This window comes from Phyllostomus discolor, chromosome 14, assembly GCF_004126475.2.
Source record: "Phyllostomus discolor isolate MPI-MPIP mPhyDis1 chromosome 14, mPhyDis1.pri.v3, whole genome shotgun sequence".
NCBI lineage: Eukaryota > Metazoa > Chordata > Mammalia > Chiroptera > Phyllostomidae > Phyllostomus > Phyllostomus discolor.
In genome coordinates, this window is record NC_040916.2 from 11,345,869 (window position 1) to 11,365,070 (window position 19,202).

The 19,202-nt window shown below is 53.1% G+C and overlaps 1 protein-coding gene across 3 annotated transcripts in view; it reads left to right on the top strand.

Annotated features, from left to right (window-relative positions):
- The first annotated feature begins 10,357 nt into the window (after nucleotides 1-10,357).
- The window catches only part of VASH2 (vasohibin 2), a 37,033-nt gene continuing 28,188 nt past the window's right edge, over nucleotides 10,358-19,202 (top strand). The window contains exons 1-3 of one of the 3 annotated variants that reach the window (XM_028530742.2): nucleotides 10,358-10,545; nucleotides 10,901-10,943; nucleotides 11,116-11,579. In XM_028530742.2, the coding sequence (XP_028386543.1) occupies nucleotides 11,304-11,579 (276 nt within the window). In that variant the 5' untranslated portion in view covers nucleotides 10,358-10,545; nucleotides 10,901-10,943; nucleotides 11,116-11,303. Of the gene's footprint in view, nucleotides 10,546-10,630; nucleotides 10,944-11,115; nucleotides 11,580-19,202 lie in introns of those variants that run through there. The other 2 variants (XR_004900723.1, XM_028530741.2) reach the window with 2 other exon arrangements.

Below are 19,202 nucleotides of genomic sequence, written 5' to 3' on the forward strand. Positions count from 1 at the left end.
GGTCAGAGTCTGACCTCATTTAACCTTAATTACTTCCTTAGAGGCCCCATCTTCAAACACAGCCACAGTAGGGGTTAGGGCTTTGACACGGCAATTGTGCGCGGGGAGGGGATGCACAATTCAGTCCATGACAGCCCATTTCCTAGGAACGGGTCGGCGGAGGAAAGGTGTCCACACAGTGTCCAGCTCCCAGTGTGTCCCTAGTGCAGTTGACCCTTGAAACTACTGGGGGTGAGGGGTCCCGAGCCTCTGCGCGGCCAAAAATCCATGTGTAACTTCTGACTCCCCCCAAACTTAATTACTAATCGCCTCCTGTTGACGGGAAGCCTTGCCAATAACCTGAATTAACGAACGTATTTTGTATGTTCTATGTATGATATGCTGTATTGTTACAATAAAGTAAGCTGGAGAAAAAAATGTTATTAAGGAAATCATGAAGCAGAGACTACATTTATAGCATTTATTGAAAAAATCCACATATAAGTGGACGTGTGTGGTTTAAACCTGTGTCATTCAAGGGTCAAGTGTAAATGTTAGCAATAATATGTGAGGACAGTATTGAGGGCGTGGGCTTCCTCTTTAGTTTTGTGTAATGCTTCTTGTGCCAAAATACACATTTGTCATGGGCGACCACCCTGCTACCCAAATAGCAGCCGGCCTTCCTTTGTGGGGGCCGAGGTGTCACAGGTAAGGAAGGAAGACAAGTTGGCACATTTCTGCTGCTGGCCCATTTCCTTAAACTGGACACTCAGGGAGCCTCCAGGCAAACCGCCAGCAGGGGACCCTGGGCCCCCACAAGACGTCAGGCTCACACGCTGCCTGTTCCCCCGGGAAGACGGTCAGCCTCCAACGCTCCAGGTCGGCATACACAGGTGCCCGCTCTCCCTCCTGTGTTAAGTCCGGTTACATCTTAGCGGTCTTTCCTGTTCACCTCCACGTGTGTGAAGTTCCCCCGAAAGGACACTGGGACCCGTGCCCGGGCCTTGAGGGTTGAGAAGCATCGCCAGGTCTGTTTGCCCCCAGTCCACTTTCTGCTCTGCTCCCTGCCCTGGACGCGGCCCTCGGTGGCCTGGACTCCCGGCTTCCGCCCTCGCCCAGCTGTGTCAGGCCCAGAGCAGGTCCGGCTGCTGGTACCTGGTCCTGGGTTGCTTGCTGTTCTTGATGGTTCCCTCCATCTTGCCTTTGCCTCTGTCCACAGGCCCTTCAAAAATATATCTCACCTAAACCTTTTGCGAGTTCTGCCTGTTTCTTGCTTGGCCCCTGACTGATGTAAGAGGAACCTGATTTGGACATAGTTTTTCAGGGGACAGGAAAGAGATCTGAACCCCAAAACTCTGGCCAGCGCCAGGCATGATGGGGCAAACATGCCTCCCACTCAGGGAAGATTTCCAACTCCAATTCTGTGAATATTCATTGTACACATGCTGTAGCATTCATCACGCACCCAGAGGTGGTCCCTGCCTCGCCCAGGATGTGACAGGCAGCATGAAGATTAGCAGGGGGAGCTCCCTTGCTATCACAAGGGCTCCTAACTGTCAGAAACTGCCCAGTGTAGCTCCAGTTCAATCCCAATCATGTCCCTGCACAGCAACTGCTTTAGGGCTCACCCATCAGGCTGGGCAGGCCTAGGTCACCGTGTTCCCATTTTCTCTTGGCACACAGATGTTATCTGGTTCAGCTTGCTTCATTCCGACTTCCTAAACAGCCAGAGACCCCAGAGGGAAGCTTGTTTACATAACCCAGTGGTCTCAAGGCATCTGAGCAATTGCTCCTGTCTGTGAATCTCAGTAAAGCCCCACAGAGGCCAAATCTAAACATGCTCAAGGTGGTTGCTGCTGGCCCTGGCTGAGTAGCTCAGTTGGTCGGTTGGAGCATGGTCCTGATGGGCCCAGGTTGTGGGTTCAGTCCCTGGTCAGAGAACATGAAGGAATCAACCAGTGGGTGCATGGATTGGTGAAATGACAAACTGGGGTTTCTGTCCCTTCCTCTCTCTCTCTCTACAATCAATACATGAAAAAAAAAAGATGGCTGCTCATTGCTGGACACTGAATGTTTGTGTCCCTCCAAATTTCATATGTTTAATCCTGACCCCCAATGCGATGATGTTAGGAGGTGGGGCCTTTGGGGGGTGCTTAGGTCATGAGGGTGGAGCCCTCCTGAATGGGATCAGTGCCCTTACATACGACACCCGCCATGCAAAGACACAGTGAAAAGATAGTCATCTGAAGAGGGCCATCCCTCATTAGACACCGAATCTGCCAGAGCCTTGAGCTTGGATGTCCCAGACTCTGGAACTCTGAGAAGTAAATGTTTATAAGCCACGCAGCCAATGGTATTTTTGGTGCAGCAGCCCAAACTGCCTCAGGCAGTTGATTTCCGAGGAAGGGGCAGGCGCAGAGCCCCCAGCCGCGCTGGGAAGCGGGGGACCGCACGTTTCCCCCCGAAGGCCGCCACTGCAGGGAAGGCAGTGATTTTACAGCAGGCGATCCTCTTCTTCTCTGCACAAAAAGTAGCTGTAATCCAAGAAAGTCTTAAGTTTCTGCTCCCTCTAGCCAAATGTCCTCAAAGTACCTTAGCACCCTAAAGCTGGCAGGGACGACAGTGTCCAGGGCCCTGCTGCTGCCAGTGGGTCACTGAGGCCCTGGAGGTTCCCCTGGTCTTGGGCGTGTGTTAGAAATGTGGAATCTCAGGCCTCACCTAGACCCCCAAATCAGAATCTTCACTTTGATGAGACCCCCTACGTGATACATAAACTTTGAGAACTTCTGCCCTAAAGTCAAGCCTAAAGCAGGGATTCAGTGCTCATCTGAGGGGTGTTGACTCACAGCAGGATGAGTGAGAAAAAAGGGAAGTGAGCCCAGGAAAGCTGGGAGGCAATGCAAGGTGATGGGTTTCTACTCTGGCCTCTGCTTTAACTGAGTCTCAAAGGGAAAAAGCAGTTCGCTTGGCAGGTGTGAGCACCTGACCCGTGGCAGTGTGTGGACAGGCTGTACGGACAAACTGTGTCTCCGAGAAATGCAGCGATGGAGCAGCTGAGGGAATTTATTCTGGGAAACCTTCCACTTCCTGTTTCTCCGTGGTTCCCCTGCAAGGCGTTTATCTCTGTGCTTCTGGGTCTCTTTGGTGGCTGTTCAGAAGCCAGGTTTCACACCCTATTGTACGGTATTTCTCCCACGTCTGGAAGTGGTAGGAGGAGCCACAGAATATATTTACCCGTTGGCCAGCCTGGCTATACAATAGCAACCAAACAGAAAGGCCTGGGAAGTGGAACCATGTGGAACTGGTTCAGCTGTAGCAGTCAAGGCCAAGGGTATCTGAAATAGCATCAGGATAAATCCAATACAATCTATCCTTCTACTAGTCAGAAAAGCTTTGGGGTAGCTTTGGGGTAGCGTGCATGGGGTAACACATCAATGAATGAGCATTTTGTGAGCCCTTAGATGGTGGTGCTGGTTGACACCCAGTGGACAATTGAAGCAAACCCACGTATGGTACACATGTTGATTTGGGGGAAGACAAATCACTGCCCCTTCCAGAAGAGAAGGCATGCCCTTCCATTAAATATGGGTCCCACTTAAGGTTATGGAGCCACCATTCATTTGCTTTTCTTTTTCCTAAGAGAATAAAACACCCTCACCTCTTTTCTGAAAGGGGAGGTACAAATGCATTCAGTTCTGAAGTTCCCTTCCAGCCTGGGGCCAGTTGCAATCTCCTAGAAGACCAGGGGGAAGATAGCCAATGAGTCAACTGACTGGAGGTTGATTGAAGCTACAATAGCTGGTCCTGCGGCCATGATTGACATTCATCATCTCCCTTCTTCACCACCCGTTCTGGACTTCCTCAGTCTTGTCCAGCACTTCAGCTGGTTTATCTAGATTGGTTGCCCGATTGGGTGATCTTCCTGCTTGGGAGAGGGTCTGAAGCTGTAACTTGAACTGACTTTATTGAGTTGAATTGCTATCATTAAAAAATCATTGCTGTTCCAGGCAGGGAGGGACCAGGAGATACCTCAGCAAACCCTTCAAACCAGGAGGAGCAATCTGGGAGGAGCAATCTGGGCTCCTTGAGGAAGTGAGAATTGCCTCTAACTCCTTTGTCTACTGGCCTGAAGGGGCCAGTGAGATCAGATACGGTCACAGCTTTCAGACAGTGGAACCTCACTGTGTACGCTGGCAGAGCTCTCTCCTTGCAAGCCAGAACCTCTCACATAACAAAGTCCAAAGTTTTAAGAACAAAAAGCACCAATTCCTTGGCAGTGGTCAGGGGCAGTCACTGGGTGTAATAATGAAAGATGCTACTTCCACATCCTTTGGTTCTTGGATTCATTCTTTCTAGCTGGTGGGGATTCGTACCATATATTGGTCATTAGTTCAAATATTACAGCCTAAAGGACTGTGCCATAACTTGGCGAAGCGTTGTCCCCTCGTTCTGCCTTAAGTGAGTTTCAACAGGCTTTTCCGCTCTATTGTCAGGTCAGCTGCTTCCGGATGAGGGATACGTGGAAAGACCAGGAGACCCAGGCCATGAGCCCACTGTTGCCTCCTTCTTCACATAAAATGGGTCTCTTGTCCTGAGGAAATGTCGTACGGGGTAGCAGGTCCGTGGGTGAGGTATTCTGCCGGCTCTCAGACCCTGACACTGCCCGAAGCCCTGTGGGCGGGGAAGGCAAACTCATCTATGGTGTTTATCCCGATTGCCACAAAGTCACGTCACCGCCCCCTCCAAGGTAGAAGATGCAACATAAATTTTCTTGCCACCGGGTGGCTACCCGGCTTCCCTGAGGAATAACGCTCTATTGAGGGCTCAGCAGCCGTTTTTACAGTTGGGCTAGATCTGACTGAGTTTTGGAAATCAGGCGAGGGTCGGTGATTTTTCACTTTGGTAGCCAAAGTCAGTCTTCTGCTCACCAGCTGTTCTTTTTGATTATACAGATGAAGCAGTACCCTGATTGGCTGCCTGATTGGTTGCCCTTGGTAGGGTAACACAGGGATCAGTTTGACTGGGATGGTCCTGGTGGACGGACACCAATGGTCCCCATGTAATCGTTACCAGCGCCACGTCTTACCCCCACAAGTAACTCGATGTGGACTGTGAGTTACAAGAATACCCTTCCCCTAAGGACACTGTGATCCACCAGCCAGCACCAGGGGTTCCTGCAGAGAAAGTCACCCTGATCGCTCCTCTCCCTTGCTGTCCATTGTGGTACATATGTCCACGTTCTCCTTTAAGAATTAGTGCTCTCACCTGGCTTCCGAGATTCTAGGATTTCCGTCACTTCCACTAAGAGTAGGGAGCCCGGTTACAGGCGGTCTTCCCCCTACCGGCAACCCCGGACTACAAGGACAGGCACTACCAACTGCACCAAAAGCCTTCTTGCCAGTGAATTCTTTATTGCCTCAGTGAAGGGAGTGTCCTCTGGGCCAGTGCAGGACACTGGCCAGGGGGTCAGCTCTTGAGCCATACATACATCATAAATTCTAGTAGTCCCACCTTCTGGAGTCTTCTGATGCTGATGCCTTCCCCAGTACCACGCAAGGAAGTCTGGCTCCTCCACTTCGCTTGTGATAGGCCATGGCTGAGACCAGGCTTCAAAGAGGCATCTCAGCAAACTATGAGGACAAGCTCCAGGCTCGCTGGCTAAAAACATTAAATCCTGAGTTCTATATGAGTATCCCCAAATTAGTGAATTCTCCCCATGGAGCTTTTTGCTTCACTCCTGCCCCCGACCATGACACCTTCCAGATCTACTCCCACACATATTTCCACAGTTCCTGCCAGTTCACAGAACGAGTTTCGCAAACATCGTTGGCAGGTAGGTTTTATCCCCCGAAGCAGGGCTTTTCCTTCCCCATGTGGGCTTTGCCGCAGCTTGACTCTGGATGTTGCTGGAAGCAGGAAGCGGTGGGGCCAGGTGTGAGGAGACATAGCCGTGGAGAAGGGGTTCTTCTCCGGGCAGGAGCGTTCAGAGGGTTCGAGGGGCCAGGATGCTCATCTAGGAGACATCGCTCCTCCAGGTCTCAGGGTCCTGCCCTGGACGTGCCTCGGCAGCCCGTGAAGGCCACGTGTTCAGTGTCCTGGGCGGTCCCGCTGCCCTGTGATCACGTCCTGGGCCTGATTTTAAGTCTGTCCTGTAGCTGCAGGAAATAAGGCTCTCCAGTCAAGTTTCCATGGAGGCTCCTGGCCTCCAGAGCATTCCGTGAGTTGGTAATTAACTTTCAGAGCATTCCGTGAGTTGGTAACTAACTGCCCTGAGCCTGTCACTGTCTGTTCCTAGTAAGGTCTCTGGTACCTTATAATTATCACTATTTCCACACAGACCGAGTGCCACAGCTACTTGATCTCCTAATGACCTGCTCTCCACCCCATGCACCCCAATTGGACACAAGTGAAAGCTGTGGTGCTGTTACATATGAGTCACTACCATCTCTCTTAGCACCAGCCAAGGGGTCTCTATTGATTTCAGACAGGTTGGAGATACAACCCCAAATCCATCCTAGAACCCCTGGTGGAACCAATTGCCTGAGCTCAGTTTCCCTAGGAAACAGAAATCTGAAGCAAAAGATTAAATCTGATGGAGTGGGCTGCCAGAGTGAGCGAAGAGGGAAATGAAGTAGGCCAGGATGAGAAGCGAGGCAAGGTGCTATGTTATCATGCAGGTAACTGCTTCAGGGCCCGCCGCAAAGAGCCACGGCAGGTTACGCAGCCGGACGTCTCAGTAGCCATGCAGGACGTATCCAGACAGGCTGTGTTGGGAAAGCTTGACTCGGACCAGTCCATAGAAGGGAGGAATGAAAGACAATGTATCTGCCCAGCTCCCTCCCATCTCCTGTTTTTCATTGGTCAAAACGCTCCCCACAGGGAATTTCCTGGGATGCATCATCTAACCACTTTGATGGCTGCTTAGAAGCCACATCCTGTAGTGTGGCATTTCCTCTGAGTCTAGAAGAGTCTAGGAGGAGTCAGAGACCCCAGACATGTGGCTGGCCAGCCCAGCTGTGCAGCAGCCCTCAAGGAGGACTTAGCTGGGCCAGTGACTAGCCGGTCCCCAGTGGCTGAACTGCACATATTTAATTGGCTGTGAAGGCAGCTGTGGAGTCAGCAGAAAGGCAAGGTCTGACCCATGTGAGGAGGGACATAGAAGTGTCTGGTGCACTCATTCGTAGGCTACTAACATCAACAAGTGGTGGAGCTAGAAAAATGATCATCAGGTTAGGATTTTTGCCTCATTTGAGTCTGAGACCCCAGCACCTGGCACTTGAATGAAAGATGCTACTTAGACTCAGTTTTTCTCGTTCCAAACCTTCCCACCACACCTCTCTGCTGTGCCCGCCGTTACGCCAATGAACGGACATGACGATGCTCTCAGAGGATGAGCGTGTAGTTACCAGGTGCCCCTGTCCAAATTAAAAGTTGGCCCTGTCCCACTGCGTGCACGGATGTCTTCCTCTTACTAATGACCTGAACTTTCCAAAGCCCATCATCTGTCAGGCTTGGGTTTGTCCAAGTCTCTGTAACACCAAGCGCACAAGGAAAGGGGAGAACAGAGGCGGCTGGTCCATGCAAGTAGCACAGCTCTCAAATGCTAAAGGGTTCCGAACCGAAGGGCTCTTCTGAGGCCCGGTCCCTCCCTGGGACAACGAAGTTCACCTTAGAAGACTTCTTACCACCTTTTGGGGAAAACAGGTAAATCTCACAGTTCTCTTCATATGTCACTTGGCTTCCCGTGGCACCCCACTCCCCAGGGAAGGAGAATGGATAGCTGGAATACTGGAGATGAAAACAAAAGCTTTTCATTGAATGGTCAGGGAGACCTGATGTGCCTGGGGCAGGAAGATGAACTGATAACCCTCTCGGGTCCTGGGATTTTGATCCAGGCAGAGCAGGATCCAGGCCTCGGTTTAACAGGGTAACTGGTTTCTGAGACTCGGTGTGAGTGCAGACACTGGGAATCGATGCCAAGGAAGGTGACACTTGCCAGACATTCTTCGATGTTCACCAACTGGTCTGATCACTCGAGCTCTGAGAGCTCGGTTTTCTCCTGAGGGACTGCGAGGCCAGCTTCTCATCCTCTGCCCGCAGGTCTCCATCCTGAAATCCTAGTCTCCTGGACCTGGAACTCCAGGGAAGTGAGGCGGAAGGCACGGATCGGAGAGATGAGCGGGAGAAGAGGCAGGGAGGATGCCTGCGATGAGAAGCTAGATTGTTCACTGAGACAGGTTTTCTCTTAATCCGGAGATGAAAACAGAGGCGATTATGTAGTGAGAGGATTTTTTTTTTTTTTTCAGTTTCTGGATGTTTTTCAGGTGTGCTTGTTTCACTTGAATTCTTCAAATAATTTCCAGACCTAAGTTATTATTCCCATTATTGACTCTATATGGGCTCTGCCTGCAGTAGTGCCGGGCTGGCCCAGAGTCCAGGTGTCCTCACCCAGGTCCTGGCTCTCGGCTACACTCCAGTGGCCTCTGCTGGCACTGGCCCCTCACCACACCCTCCCGTGCAAGAGAAGTTCCAGAAACTGATCTGTCATCAGTGGCGTTTGGACAACTGCATCCGGAATTCTAGGTTACCTTAGCACGGCTCTCACAACTGCTTCCCAAAGCTGGCATGCTGGCTTGGAGTTTAAAGAGAGAGGATATTGGAGCCAGGCTCCTAAGTGCCTACAAGAGAGGAAGTCAGAGAATCACAGAACCTCAGAGCCCAAACAGACTTTGGAGAGTGAGGGGTCTGCTCTCCTCTTCTCAGAAAGAGAAGCTAAAGTCCAGAACAGGCAAGTGGCTTGTCCCGGGTCACACAGCTTAGCCAAGTGGCAAATGAGGAGTTAGAGCCAGCCCTCAGGTCAGTGGTCTGGTGCTTTCCCCACCTCACTTTGCTCTTCTCTTTCTTTAAATGGGAGCGGGGTGTGGGTGGGGGGGATGGGAGGGGGGGTTGTGGGAGCGGGGGTGGGGAAGAGACCTCTGAGGAACAGGTGTTGCTGTGGAGAATGTGGAAGGGCCTCCCACTTTCCCCATGGCCTGGAAGCATCTCTCCACCCCTCCTCCAACTCTGTAGCTGTGGCCACCTGGGTTTTAGTGTTGTGTATCAGCTTGGGTTTAAATGGACTTTATCAGTCACGACTAATGTCAGGGAGCATATATGACTGTGCCCCATTGTTAGTTTGGGGGAATCTTCTTTGTAAAGGGGTGGTGTAATTTATGTATGTCAATTACTAAAAACACTCACTATTTCAGAGTACTTATAAAATCTGACCAGATATAGGGAGTTGTCCCATCTGTCAGAAGACTGATTATATTTCCTGAGCTTTCTTTTAAAGTTTCTTCTGCCATAACGGTGTATAGCAATCACAGCTATGCTGCATACTATTACTGTACTTTGTATTCTCATATCTACATCAATATGATCATATGTGATCCCCGAATGCCCAGGACTAAGATGCCTGGAGATCCTAGAAGGACACGATTTACTTTCCTGGGGTCATTTACCACACACCAGCTACTGTCTTTGGAGCAGTGGGTTTGGTCCCTGAGCCATGATAGGTGGGCACCTCGTCTAACAAAATGTCATCAAATGGGCCCGACGGAGATGCAGAATTCTTACGAACTCCACACACCCTCCAGAGGGCAATCCAGGGTCCTGACCTACACTTGAGACGCAGTGCAGTTTGCGGGAATTTGTAATGTGGGCTTAAAAAAGGAGGCCCTGGCTGGTGTGGCTGAGTGGATTGAGCAACGACCTGCAAACCTAAAGGTCACCAGATCGATTCCCAGTCAGGGTACATGCCTGGGTTGTGGGCCAGGTCCCAGTTTGTGGGCCAGGTCCCTAGTTGGGGGTGGGTGAGAGGTAACTACACATCAATGCTTCTCTCCCTCTTTTTCCCCTTCCTTCCCCTCTCTCTAAAAATAAATAAATACAATCTTAAAAAAAAATTAGTTTTGTACCTTTATGTAGACAGCCCCTGCCTGAACCATCCATCACCTTCTGATAGAGGCAGGTGACTGTCCGGCCTTTTTCAGGGACTGATGCTCTAACGGACAAGCCCTCCCTTACTTCAGGGTCACTTCTCAGGCGACTGCTTCTCCTCTGCTCCCCACAGTTGCAAACCCTCGCAGTGCCACGACCCCTGGTGGAACTCGGTCTTAAGTCCCTAGGACGAACGTTCCAGCCTCGCGGGGCTCCCCGGACGTGACAGCGATCGGATTTCTCGTGGCCGCGCAGCGGCCCCTACTCCTCTCCCCGCCCGCTGGGGAAGCTCGGAGCCAATCAGAGCGTCGCGGAGCTCTGGGTTGTGGAGTTCCGAGCCCGGGACCCGCCCCTCTTTGTTGCGGTGGCCAATGGACGAAGTCGGAACATCGGAGGCTGCCCGGGTGACTCGGTTATATGTCACAGAATAACATTCGAGAATGGGACATGGAATGAGGGGACGGCCGCAGCAGCTTCAGCAGCCGCAGCAGCCGCAGCAGCTCTGGTCCCAGGCGCAGCAGCAGCTGCAGCCGCCGCCGCCTTCGCCGCCCGCAGAGGCGCCGCAGCTATGAGGCCGAGCGTCCGGAGGTAGGGTCCTGGAGCTGCGGCACCCTTCCCGCGCTCCGCAGCAGCCGGCCCCCTGGCTGCCTGGCGCGGGAACTCCGGGAACGCGGGGCGGGTGGAGCTATTTCCACTTAAATCTGGGCGCCCCGGAGGGCTTTTTGGAAGAAACGCAGCCGCCTTTGCAAGCAGAAGCTGCTGCTGCGCCCTCGCGCCGACCCCGGGAGCTCACGTGCCGGCACGTTCTTGGCTCGCTCGGCGCTCGGCCACATCTGGCGACCCACCAACGTGTGGAGCGTTGCAGGGACATTCTCTTCCTTCCTGCCGCACGAGCTGCCACTCCGCATCCTCCACGCTCCTTTATTTCCCTCCCGATGTTTAGGTGTGCGTGAACCCTTGTGCCAAAATTCCAGTCGCCTTTCGAGGTAATTGCAGGGCTGGAAGCTTGTATTCAAATCCTGGGAGTGTCTGTCAGCGCGGGGGTGGAGGGGCGGGAGTGACGTGGGGTGGGGACAGTCCGAGGCCCCACCACCACTGGGCACGGTTTCTCAGAGTGTCCACTTACCGCGCTGTGTGCTGTGTCTCCGCTGATTTCAGGCACGGCCCGTAAGCGGAGCTCCGGCCGCCGCTCCCCCTTGGCGCGTCCTGCGGCAGCCAGAGGCATGGAGGAGGCGGGCCCCGCGGGGCGCTGAACCCCGCGCGGCGCCCGCGCGCGCACGCCCCCCGCTGCTGCCGCGCTGCTGCCGCGCGACCCTCAGCCCCGCCCTCCCGGCCCCGGCCCCACCATGACCGGCTCTGCGGCTGACACTCACCGCTGCCCCCACCCCAAAGGCGCCAAAGGCACCCGGTCCCGGAGCAGCCACGCGCGGCCCGTGAGCCTCGCCACCAGCGGGGGCTCGGAGGAGGAAGACAAAGACGGCGGGGTGCTGTTTCACGTTAACAAGAGCGGCTTTCCCATCGACAGCCACACCTGGGAGCGCATGTGGATGCACGTGGCGAAGGTGCACCCCAAGGGGGGAGAAATGGTGGGCTCCATCAGGAATGCCACCTTCTTGGCAAAGGTCAGTGGCTTCCACGGAGGGAGATGGGGTGGGTGGTGATGGGGCCATTTCAGTCTGTACAGAGCACATAGAGATAATTCCCATATTCCTGGTCCCGCTGCAAACTCCCTTCCCCTCTCCAGTCTTCCCCACAGTGTCCCCTCTCCAGTCTTCCCCACAGTGTCCCCCCTCAAAAAAAAAACCCTTTCCTTAATTGAGATGTTTGTCTTGGAAGCCTTAGAAAGGGGGGAGGGGGAGGGGGTGGCTTGCTGCCCTGGGACTGTATGGCTGTATGATCTGGCTGTGCCAAGGTTTCTTTGAATCTCAAGCCAAACTCTATTTTATTTACTCACCCCGTGTCCATCCTCTTTAAGCACGAGCTCTAGCCCCAGGTAGCACCAGCGATGCCAAGGCCACTTTAGGGATCCCACCGTGCTTTTCCTCTTTGGAGTCTCTTGGTCCTCCCCTGTCTCCCCCTCGCAAATGATTTATTAGGCTGTGAATGAATTTGCACTCGACCAGTCAGACTTCTCAGCGTGAATCATTTCTAGACTTCTTGCCAATTTTTTTTTTTTTATGACAGTGACTTTCACCTCTGAAACTTGCAAAAACAGTGAGCGATCTCTTTTCCTCCGCTTATCTGGGCTGCGAGAAGAAAAGAAGAGTTTTGGCTGTGGCTTAAAAGGGACTTTCCAGCACACATGATGAATTAGTCTCACTTGGTAGGGAAGGAGGCTCGGGAGTGGAACTCTTTCCACCTTGGAGAGAAGCCAGAGAGCTGATGGGGTCTGGCGGCCAAGGATAACTTAGCAAGACGGAGGAAGGGAGATGTGCGGTGGTCACTGCATGAAACATCAAAATGCAAGCGGAGGGCGGGGGAGAGGAATGCTGAGAGCCTTGGGGGCTGTAGCGTGGCAGATGGTTTCCCCTGCACCCTGGGGACACTGCAGTGGCTGAGAAGATTCCTGGGCAGGTCTAGGAATGCCAGACCTGAGACCTGGAAGGCCATCTGGTCCAGTCCCCAACCTGGAGCAACTGGTGACCTGAGCATCTGAGCCCCGCAGGCCAGAACGCTGTACGTGCCCGTGGGGGAAGTGACAGAGCCCGGGAGCCTCCTGCTGCCGTCGGTCTCGGTGTTGTATTACCCTGCTGGCCCAGGGCTCTTCCCTGTGTCCAGCAAGAGTCCAGCCTGCTTTAGTGCCGGCCGTATTTACTCCTTGAGCATGAGAACCACACTGGATCTGGTTGTGTGGTTCTGACTTCAGAATTTGTCCTTACTTGAGTCTTTCTTTACGTAAGGAGGAGCTGGGAGCCCTTAAACCTGGAAGAGAAGTGGCCACAGGGAACAGAGTCCTGTTCCTGCTGCCCCAGACTGCTTTTCTAATTCAGCACCCTCAGCGGTGACCCTGCTTCTCATCGTGACTTTATCCTTCTTCTGGTCTTGTGTGCGGGGACCCCTGCTCTCTGTGGGAACCCGGGAATGTTAGTATTGGTGGAGATCAGTCTCCCTTCCTTGTTCCGAAGACCTCCGGGGAATGGGGAGGGGCGGGGCTCATTGCCTCACAGGGCAGCTGGTCCCAGGCCTGGCCACCTTTGATTGGTGGGCAGCTCTTTTCCTGGGCCTCCAACGGAAGCCCTCCCCCTCTCCCCTCAGCCACCTATCACCAGTGATTCTTGTGTGGCTTTCAGACAGGGTGGCACACGTTGACTTCCTTTGCTACTCACAGGTCCCGGGAATGTCACTAGAAGGGGCTGCTGGAGTAAGGAAGGGACTGAATTCCAGGCCTGGTCATGCTACTTCTGGCTCTGTGGCCTAGGTCGCTCACTTAAAATCTCTGATCTCAGTCTTCTCGTCTATAAAATGGGAGTAGACCTGACTTCATGTAAATTTCCTTCCAACTCTCAAATCCCATGATGTTATGACCCATGAGTCTCCAGGTCTCCAGTGCTGACCTGTGTGACACTAGATGTGTCTGTGTGACTCTGGAGGTACACTGAGTCACGAGACCTCAGAACTGGGACAGTCTAGCAGTCTGTATCTTCCTTTAGTCTTCTTTGTCCGAGGGTAGCTGCTTCCACCTTATGTGTCAGAGTCCCCAATCAACTCACTGTCCTCATCCTCTTTCTAGGAAATTGCTAGTTTGTCATCACCAGTCATTCCCCTAAAATAAGCACATATGAAACGCAATATTCTAAATGCTGTCTGAGCAGCTTGCCGCATAGATCACTTCTTCCTGAGACTTGTGCTTGATAGCTCCAGGGCTGTGGCCGAATGCTGTGTTCTCACAAAAGAGTGGTTCCTTTTTTTATAGTGTGGCCACGTTGTCCTTCTGTAGTAACCCAAAGGTCACGTGTGAATTCCTGCCAGGCCAGGACAACCCCAGCCCGAATGTGGGCATTGGCTTTTTGAACCTGAGTGAAGAACTTAACATTTCTCTCCCTTACATTGTGTTATCATGGTTGGTTCTCCATCCCCAGCCCCATCACGGCATCCCCCACCCCATCACCCTTCCCCAGACTCAGTATTCCCCAGACCCTGACTCCTGCACAGGCTCTGGGATGGGGACAGCATCAAAAGCTCTTGTTACTAGGGGCCACTCCTCTCCGATTCAAGGGCTCTTCCTGCACTTAGCTTGGCAGACTTTTCCCTCTGGGGCCAAGTCCTTTGCTCCTTTAACCAAATCCATGTTTTACTCGGGAATTTGTAGAGAAGAGGGGGTAGTGGTGGAAGGGCTGGAGAGTTTCAGGGAGGTAAAGTTATGTGGCAATCGAATTTGTCCTGGAAGTGGGTGGAGGGAAGGGGTCAGAGGCCTGAGAGAGGGGGACTGAATGACACTTCCTTTGACTGCGGGACATTCTGTTGGCAGCCATGGTGAGTTCTGCCCGAAGGTCCAGGTGCCCCGTCCTGGGAGTGGGGAAAGGCTAGTGGGCGGGGAGTACTCCCCTGCTCTGTGATTCTCCTAACTTTTCTCCCGAAGTCTTCTCTGGTGGTTACTGGGTCTGAAGTTAACAGCTGAGTAGGTGAAGGCCTCGACGTTTGAGGGATGGTGCAAGAAAGCAGCTCAAGTCAGTTGGAGGGTGGTAGAGAATGGAAGCCAGGGATGGAGAGGTGGCTGGCCCAGAAAAAAAAACAAAAAACAGCTAAGCTGTTTCTTGCAGGCGCCACGTTCTTGTGCCTCTTTCTCACACTGATCCCCAGTTGGGAAGTAATTCACATTTGGAGGACCCAGCATTGCCTGAGTGCAGAACTGAGTGCTTGCAGGGTGGTGCGGCTTTGCTGCAACCGGGGCTCCACTCCTGCCCCCTGCTGGCTAACACGGGCAGCTCCCTCCCTCCCTTGTTCTGCATTCAGAACCACCACCCATGTGTCTTTCCTGCTCAGCCCAAGGTCGTGACCCCGGGCCTCTGTAGCAGGCTACCATCAACAGATTCCTGGCTGCCCCTGATGCAGGGGTGGGGGTGCATCCTAGGCTTATGAGTGATATTCTTGCTGTCCTCCAGGAGGTTCTTCTGCCTGGTGCCTGCCAAGTGTACTTTTCAGAACATGGACAGCAAAAGGTTTCTTTCACTTTCTCCTTGTTGTTTCTTGTTAAAGATTCCTGGTGCCTGGGGGGGCCTTGCTGCCTCCCCGACTCCTTTTCTGGCTCCCCCCTCTCTCCCACATGGTGACGCCATGGTGACGACACACACTTGTGTCCTACCCCATCCCTTCCCCTTCCATTCTGCTGGTAGGTCACTGTGTTTGGCGAGAATGGAGTGAAAGAGAGTCCGCCCACACAAGCCTTGCCTGCGGTTTGTTTCATTATTTTTCTTGAACAACCATTTTCCTGTCCACTCCACTTCCTGCTCCCACACCCCCACCCCCGACCACAGGCAGAGTGTGGACAGGGTCCTTTTGATCTGTGCCCCCTAGATGCCACCTTCGTAAGGTGGGCTGTCCGTGTGACTCGAGGGAGGGGGCTGGATGCAGGTGGCAGGAGGTGGGGACCTCAAGAGGAGGGGCCGTGGAAGATCTAGGCTGGCATTGCAGGTGAAATAAGGCTGGAAAATGACCTGAGATGGGCCTCAGGCCCCCCGACAGAGGGAGGACAAAAGGGGCGTACCGGTTTCCGCTCCCAGGCTGCTGCGTGAGAGCACGCTCGCCGGCTTTGAGTGTGCGCATTTCAGGACGTCTCTGCAGACGCGGAGGCGAAAGATGGCATTTAGCCGTGGCCTTAATTTGTGTTTCTTAAATTATTGGTGAGCTAGAACTTTTAAAAAAATATTTATCCACCATGTGCACTTATTTTTGTAAATTGTCTTTTCATGGCCATTTAAAAAATTGTGGTAAAATAATAACATAACTTACCATTTTAACCATTTTTAAGTGTTCAGTTCTGTGCATTATTGTACAGTATCACCACCTTCCATCTCCAAAACCTTTTCTTTTTCTCCAACTGAAGCTCATCTCCCCGTAAACAGTGACTCCCCTCCTCCCTCCCACCCCCAGTCCCTGGCAACCATTCTTCTACTTTTTAAAAAAGTTTATTTTATTTATTTATTTATTTCTAGACAGAGGGGAAAGGAAGGAGAAAGAGAGGGAAAGAAACATCAATGTGTGGTTGCCTCTTGTGCGCCCCCTACAGGAGACCTGGCTGGAAACCCAGGCATGTGCCTTGACTGGGAATTGAACCAGCAACTGTTAGGTTCACAAGTCTGCGCTGAATCCACTGAGCCACACCAGCCAGGGCTACTTTCTTTCTCTATGAATTTGACAACTCTACAAACCTCACAGAAGAGGAATTATACAATTATTTGTCCTTTGTGGCTGGCTTATTTCACTTAGCATAAGGTCTTCGAGGTTCATCCAAGTTACAGCATGTGTCCACATGTCCTTCCTCCTTGTGTCTGAACGATATCCCATGTGTGTATACGCCCCGTTTTGTTTATTCATTCAGCTGTCGATGGGCCCTTGGGTTGCTTCTACCCTTTGGGGCCATTTTTTTTTCTTTGAGGCCTAAAAAGATTTCTTACCCTTTGTGTGAACTCTTCATGAGTTAAGGAGATTCACTCATGGTCCCAGGGGGAAGTGGCTGGTTTCATCTTCTTTTATTAGGGTGAGAAAGCATCTTAGTGACGCTCCCGAGTGTCCAGGGGCTCAGCCTGTGCTGAATCTGTTTTGCAGCTCCTGAAAAGTGAAACCACATCAGGCCCCCCCATTCTAGACCCCTGAAGACACGTGCAGAGGAATAATCACACAGCTAACACTCAAACAGCACGGCAGGCCAAGCCTCTGGTTGCCTGCTTTATACGTCAGGTCATATGATCCTCCTAACCAGCCCAGGAGGTTTGAAGTAGGTGACAGTCTCCTCTTTTCTCAGGAAGGAAATGGCAGCTTAGAGAAGTCAGGCAGCTCAACCAGGGTCTGCAGCCAGCAGGTGACAGAGCAGGGACTTGGCCCTTGTTGTGTTGGATGTATAATCACCCCTGAAGGAGCCCCCCTGGTTAATTGTCCACTGCCCTGTGGGAGTCATGGCAGCCGGAGGGGCTGCCTGGGAGCTGGGTCCCAGCCTGAGCGCCAGTCAGCTCTCCCACAGGCCAGGGGGAGCTGGAGCCAGATGACATCATCCCCTCAGCGCCTCGGCCCGCTCCCCACCACAGCTCTGCTCCCCAGCTGGGGTTTGGGGAATGTGGCCACTCGCACTCAGCAGGGGCTGAGGTAACCAGGCAGCTGTTTTTAAAAGCCCTTGGGCGCCATTGAGCTGCTATTCTTAGGACCAGCTGCCGCCAGACTTCCACCCCATCATCTGGCTCTTGTGGGCTCTGTGGGGCTTGCTGGAGTCGAAATAATTTGGTGGTTGGCCCCCACGGCTCTGAACACAGTCACTCTGGTGACCTCAGGGCTGTGGCCGACAGATGCCCCTTGGGGATCCCTTAGGTGGCCTGTGATTCTCTGGGGCATTTCCTCATCCTGACCAGCCTTTCTATTGAATAGGCACCATCAGCACTTTTCTGTGTAGAAACAGGCTCGTGACTTAATAGACTGTCTCATTCTTCCCCTCTCCCTCCCTCTGTGCCCTCTCTCCCACTCGGACCTGCTCTAGAGCTGGGGACACCACGGGTGCTAAAGGGATGTTTGTGTGTGTCTCCCATTCTCCACTTCTCTGTGAAATTTCTAGCACGTTCAGACCCAGGATTCCCGGTTTGGGTAGATCAGTGGATGGTACTGAGAAAAAAACAAAAACAAAAACAAGGACAGGCTGGACACCTCCTGGTGTTTGTTGGGCAGAAACACGAAGACACACTTCTTCATCTTTTGATTCTATGGCGGGGGGCGCATGTGAGCAAATTGGAACATTTGCTCCCCAAAATGACGCTCCAAGACAAGAATGTGATCTGAGTTGCTATGTTGTCATCGAAGTGTGGCTCGCAGAGCAGCTGTGTGTGTGTGCACACACTTACACACACTCTTACATTCACACACGCACACAGCACCTTGGCTGTGAAGTGGGAAGCATGACTTGTTTCCTTGCTGCTGAAGGGGCAGTGGCTGTGCAGTAGGAAGTCTCAAAGCCAAGAGAGAACAGAGGCGCTGGGAGGAAAAGAGTGTGAAGTAGCATTTTAAATAAATGCAGCCCAGGCTGTAGAAATATGAGCACTGTTACCCCACCTCCCGCTCCCTGCACCAGCCTCAGGCCCAGGGCCAGCGCCCCTCCGGCTTCACTGTGGGCCTGAACCTGAACCTCGAACCTCGGAGCCAGGGAGAGTGCTGGGCCCAGCCAGGCCCCCAGCACCGTCCCCGGGTCAGTGCAGCAGCTTCACTGTCTATCAGCTGAGGCCGAAATCCCCAGGGCCTCCCTTTCCCTGTTTTCTCCTGGGATGGAACTAAGCTGTCCAGAGGTCCCTTCTGCCCACCCTAAGGGCTTTCACCTGGAGGGGCCCCCCCTCTTCTTCCTGACAATACATTGCTGTGCTGTCTTTGTCCCCAGTGGCTCCACCCCACCAGAGAGGCCGAGGTTAAGAGAGGTAGAAACATACAGGGGCGATAAAGCAAAAACCGCCCCTTGCTTTCCAGCAGTGACTGGATTGGAAGCCTGTTCTGACCTACAGCCTCGTTGCCAGGCCTGCTCAGAGCTGAGGGTGTCTTGGCTCTCAGTTCCCGAGAAGAAGCGCTTGCACCCCCTCTCTAGTCCTTGCCTGCCGTTGCCCTTTTCCCTGCAGGGCTGGTGGACACTCGGTGTGTGTTGACCGGGAGGCAGACTAGAACTGAAGAGGGTACAGAGCAGCGTGAGGGGAAAAGGGCAAGAGGAGGGCTCAAGAGTCTGAGGAGCTGCACTGACCTGGGAAGAGTCAAGGCCAGAGGGGAGTCTGTCCTGGTCCATTTGGGCGCAGAGGAGGCAGTGGGCGTCACAGGGGTGGTGTTGAGGAGAAAGGGTGGCCGTGGGGCCCTGTTGGTTTCCTCAGGGCACCGTTCATGGTGTGTTCAGGGGTGCCCCGGAGTGGTGCACGCAGAATGGGTTGCACCGACCATGCAGCCAAAGGTGTTGCATGCAGCACAATGTGAGGTTAATGGAGCGCCGCTGTGAACATTTGGGCCAGGCTTGGTGGGCGACACTAGAGGACATGGTCCTTGGCCTCAGTGAGGGGCTCAGGCTCCTTGGGGAT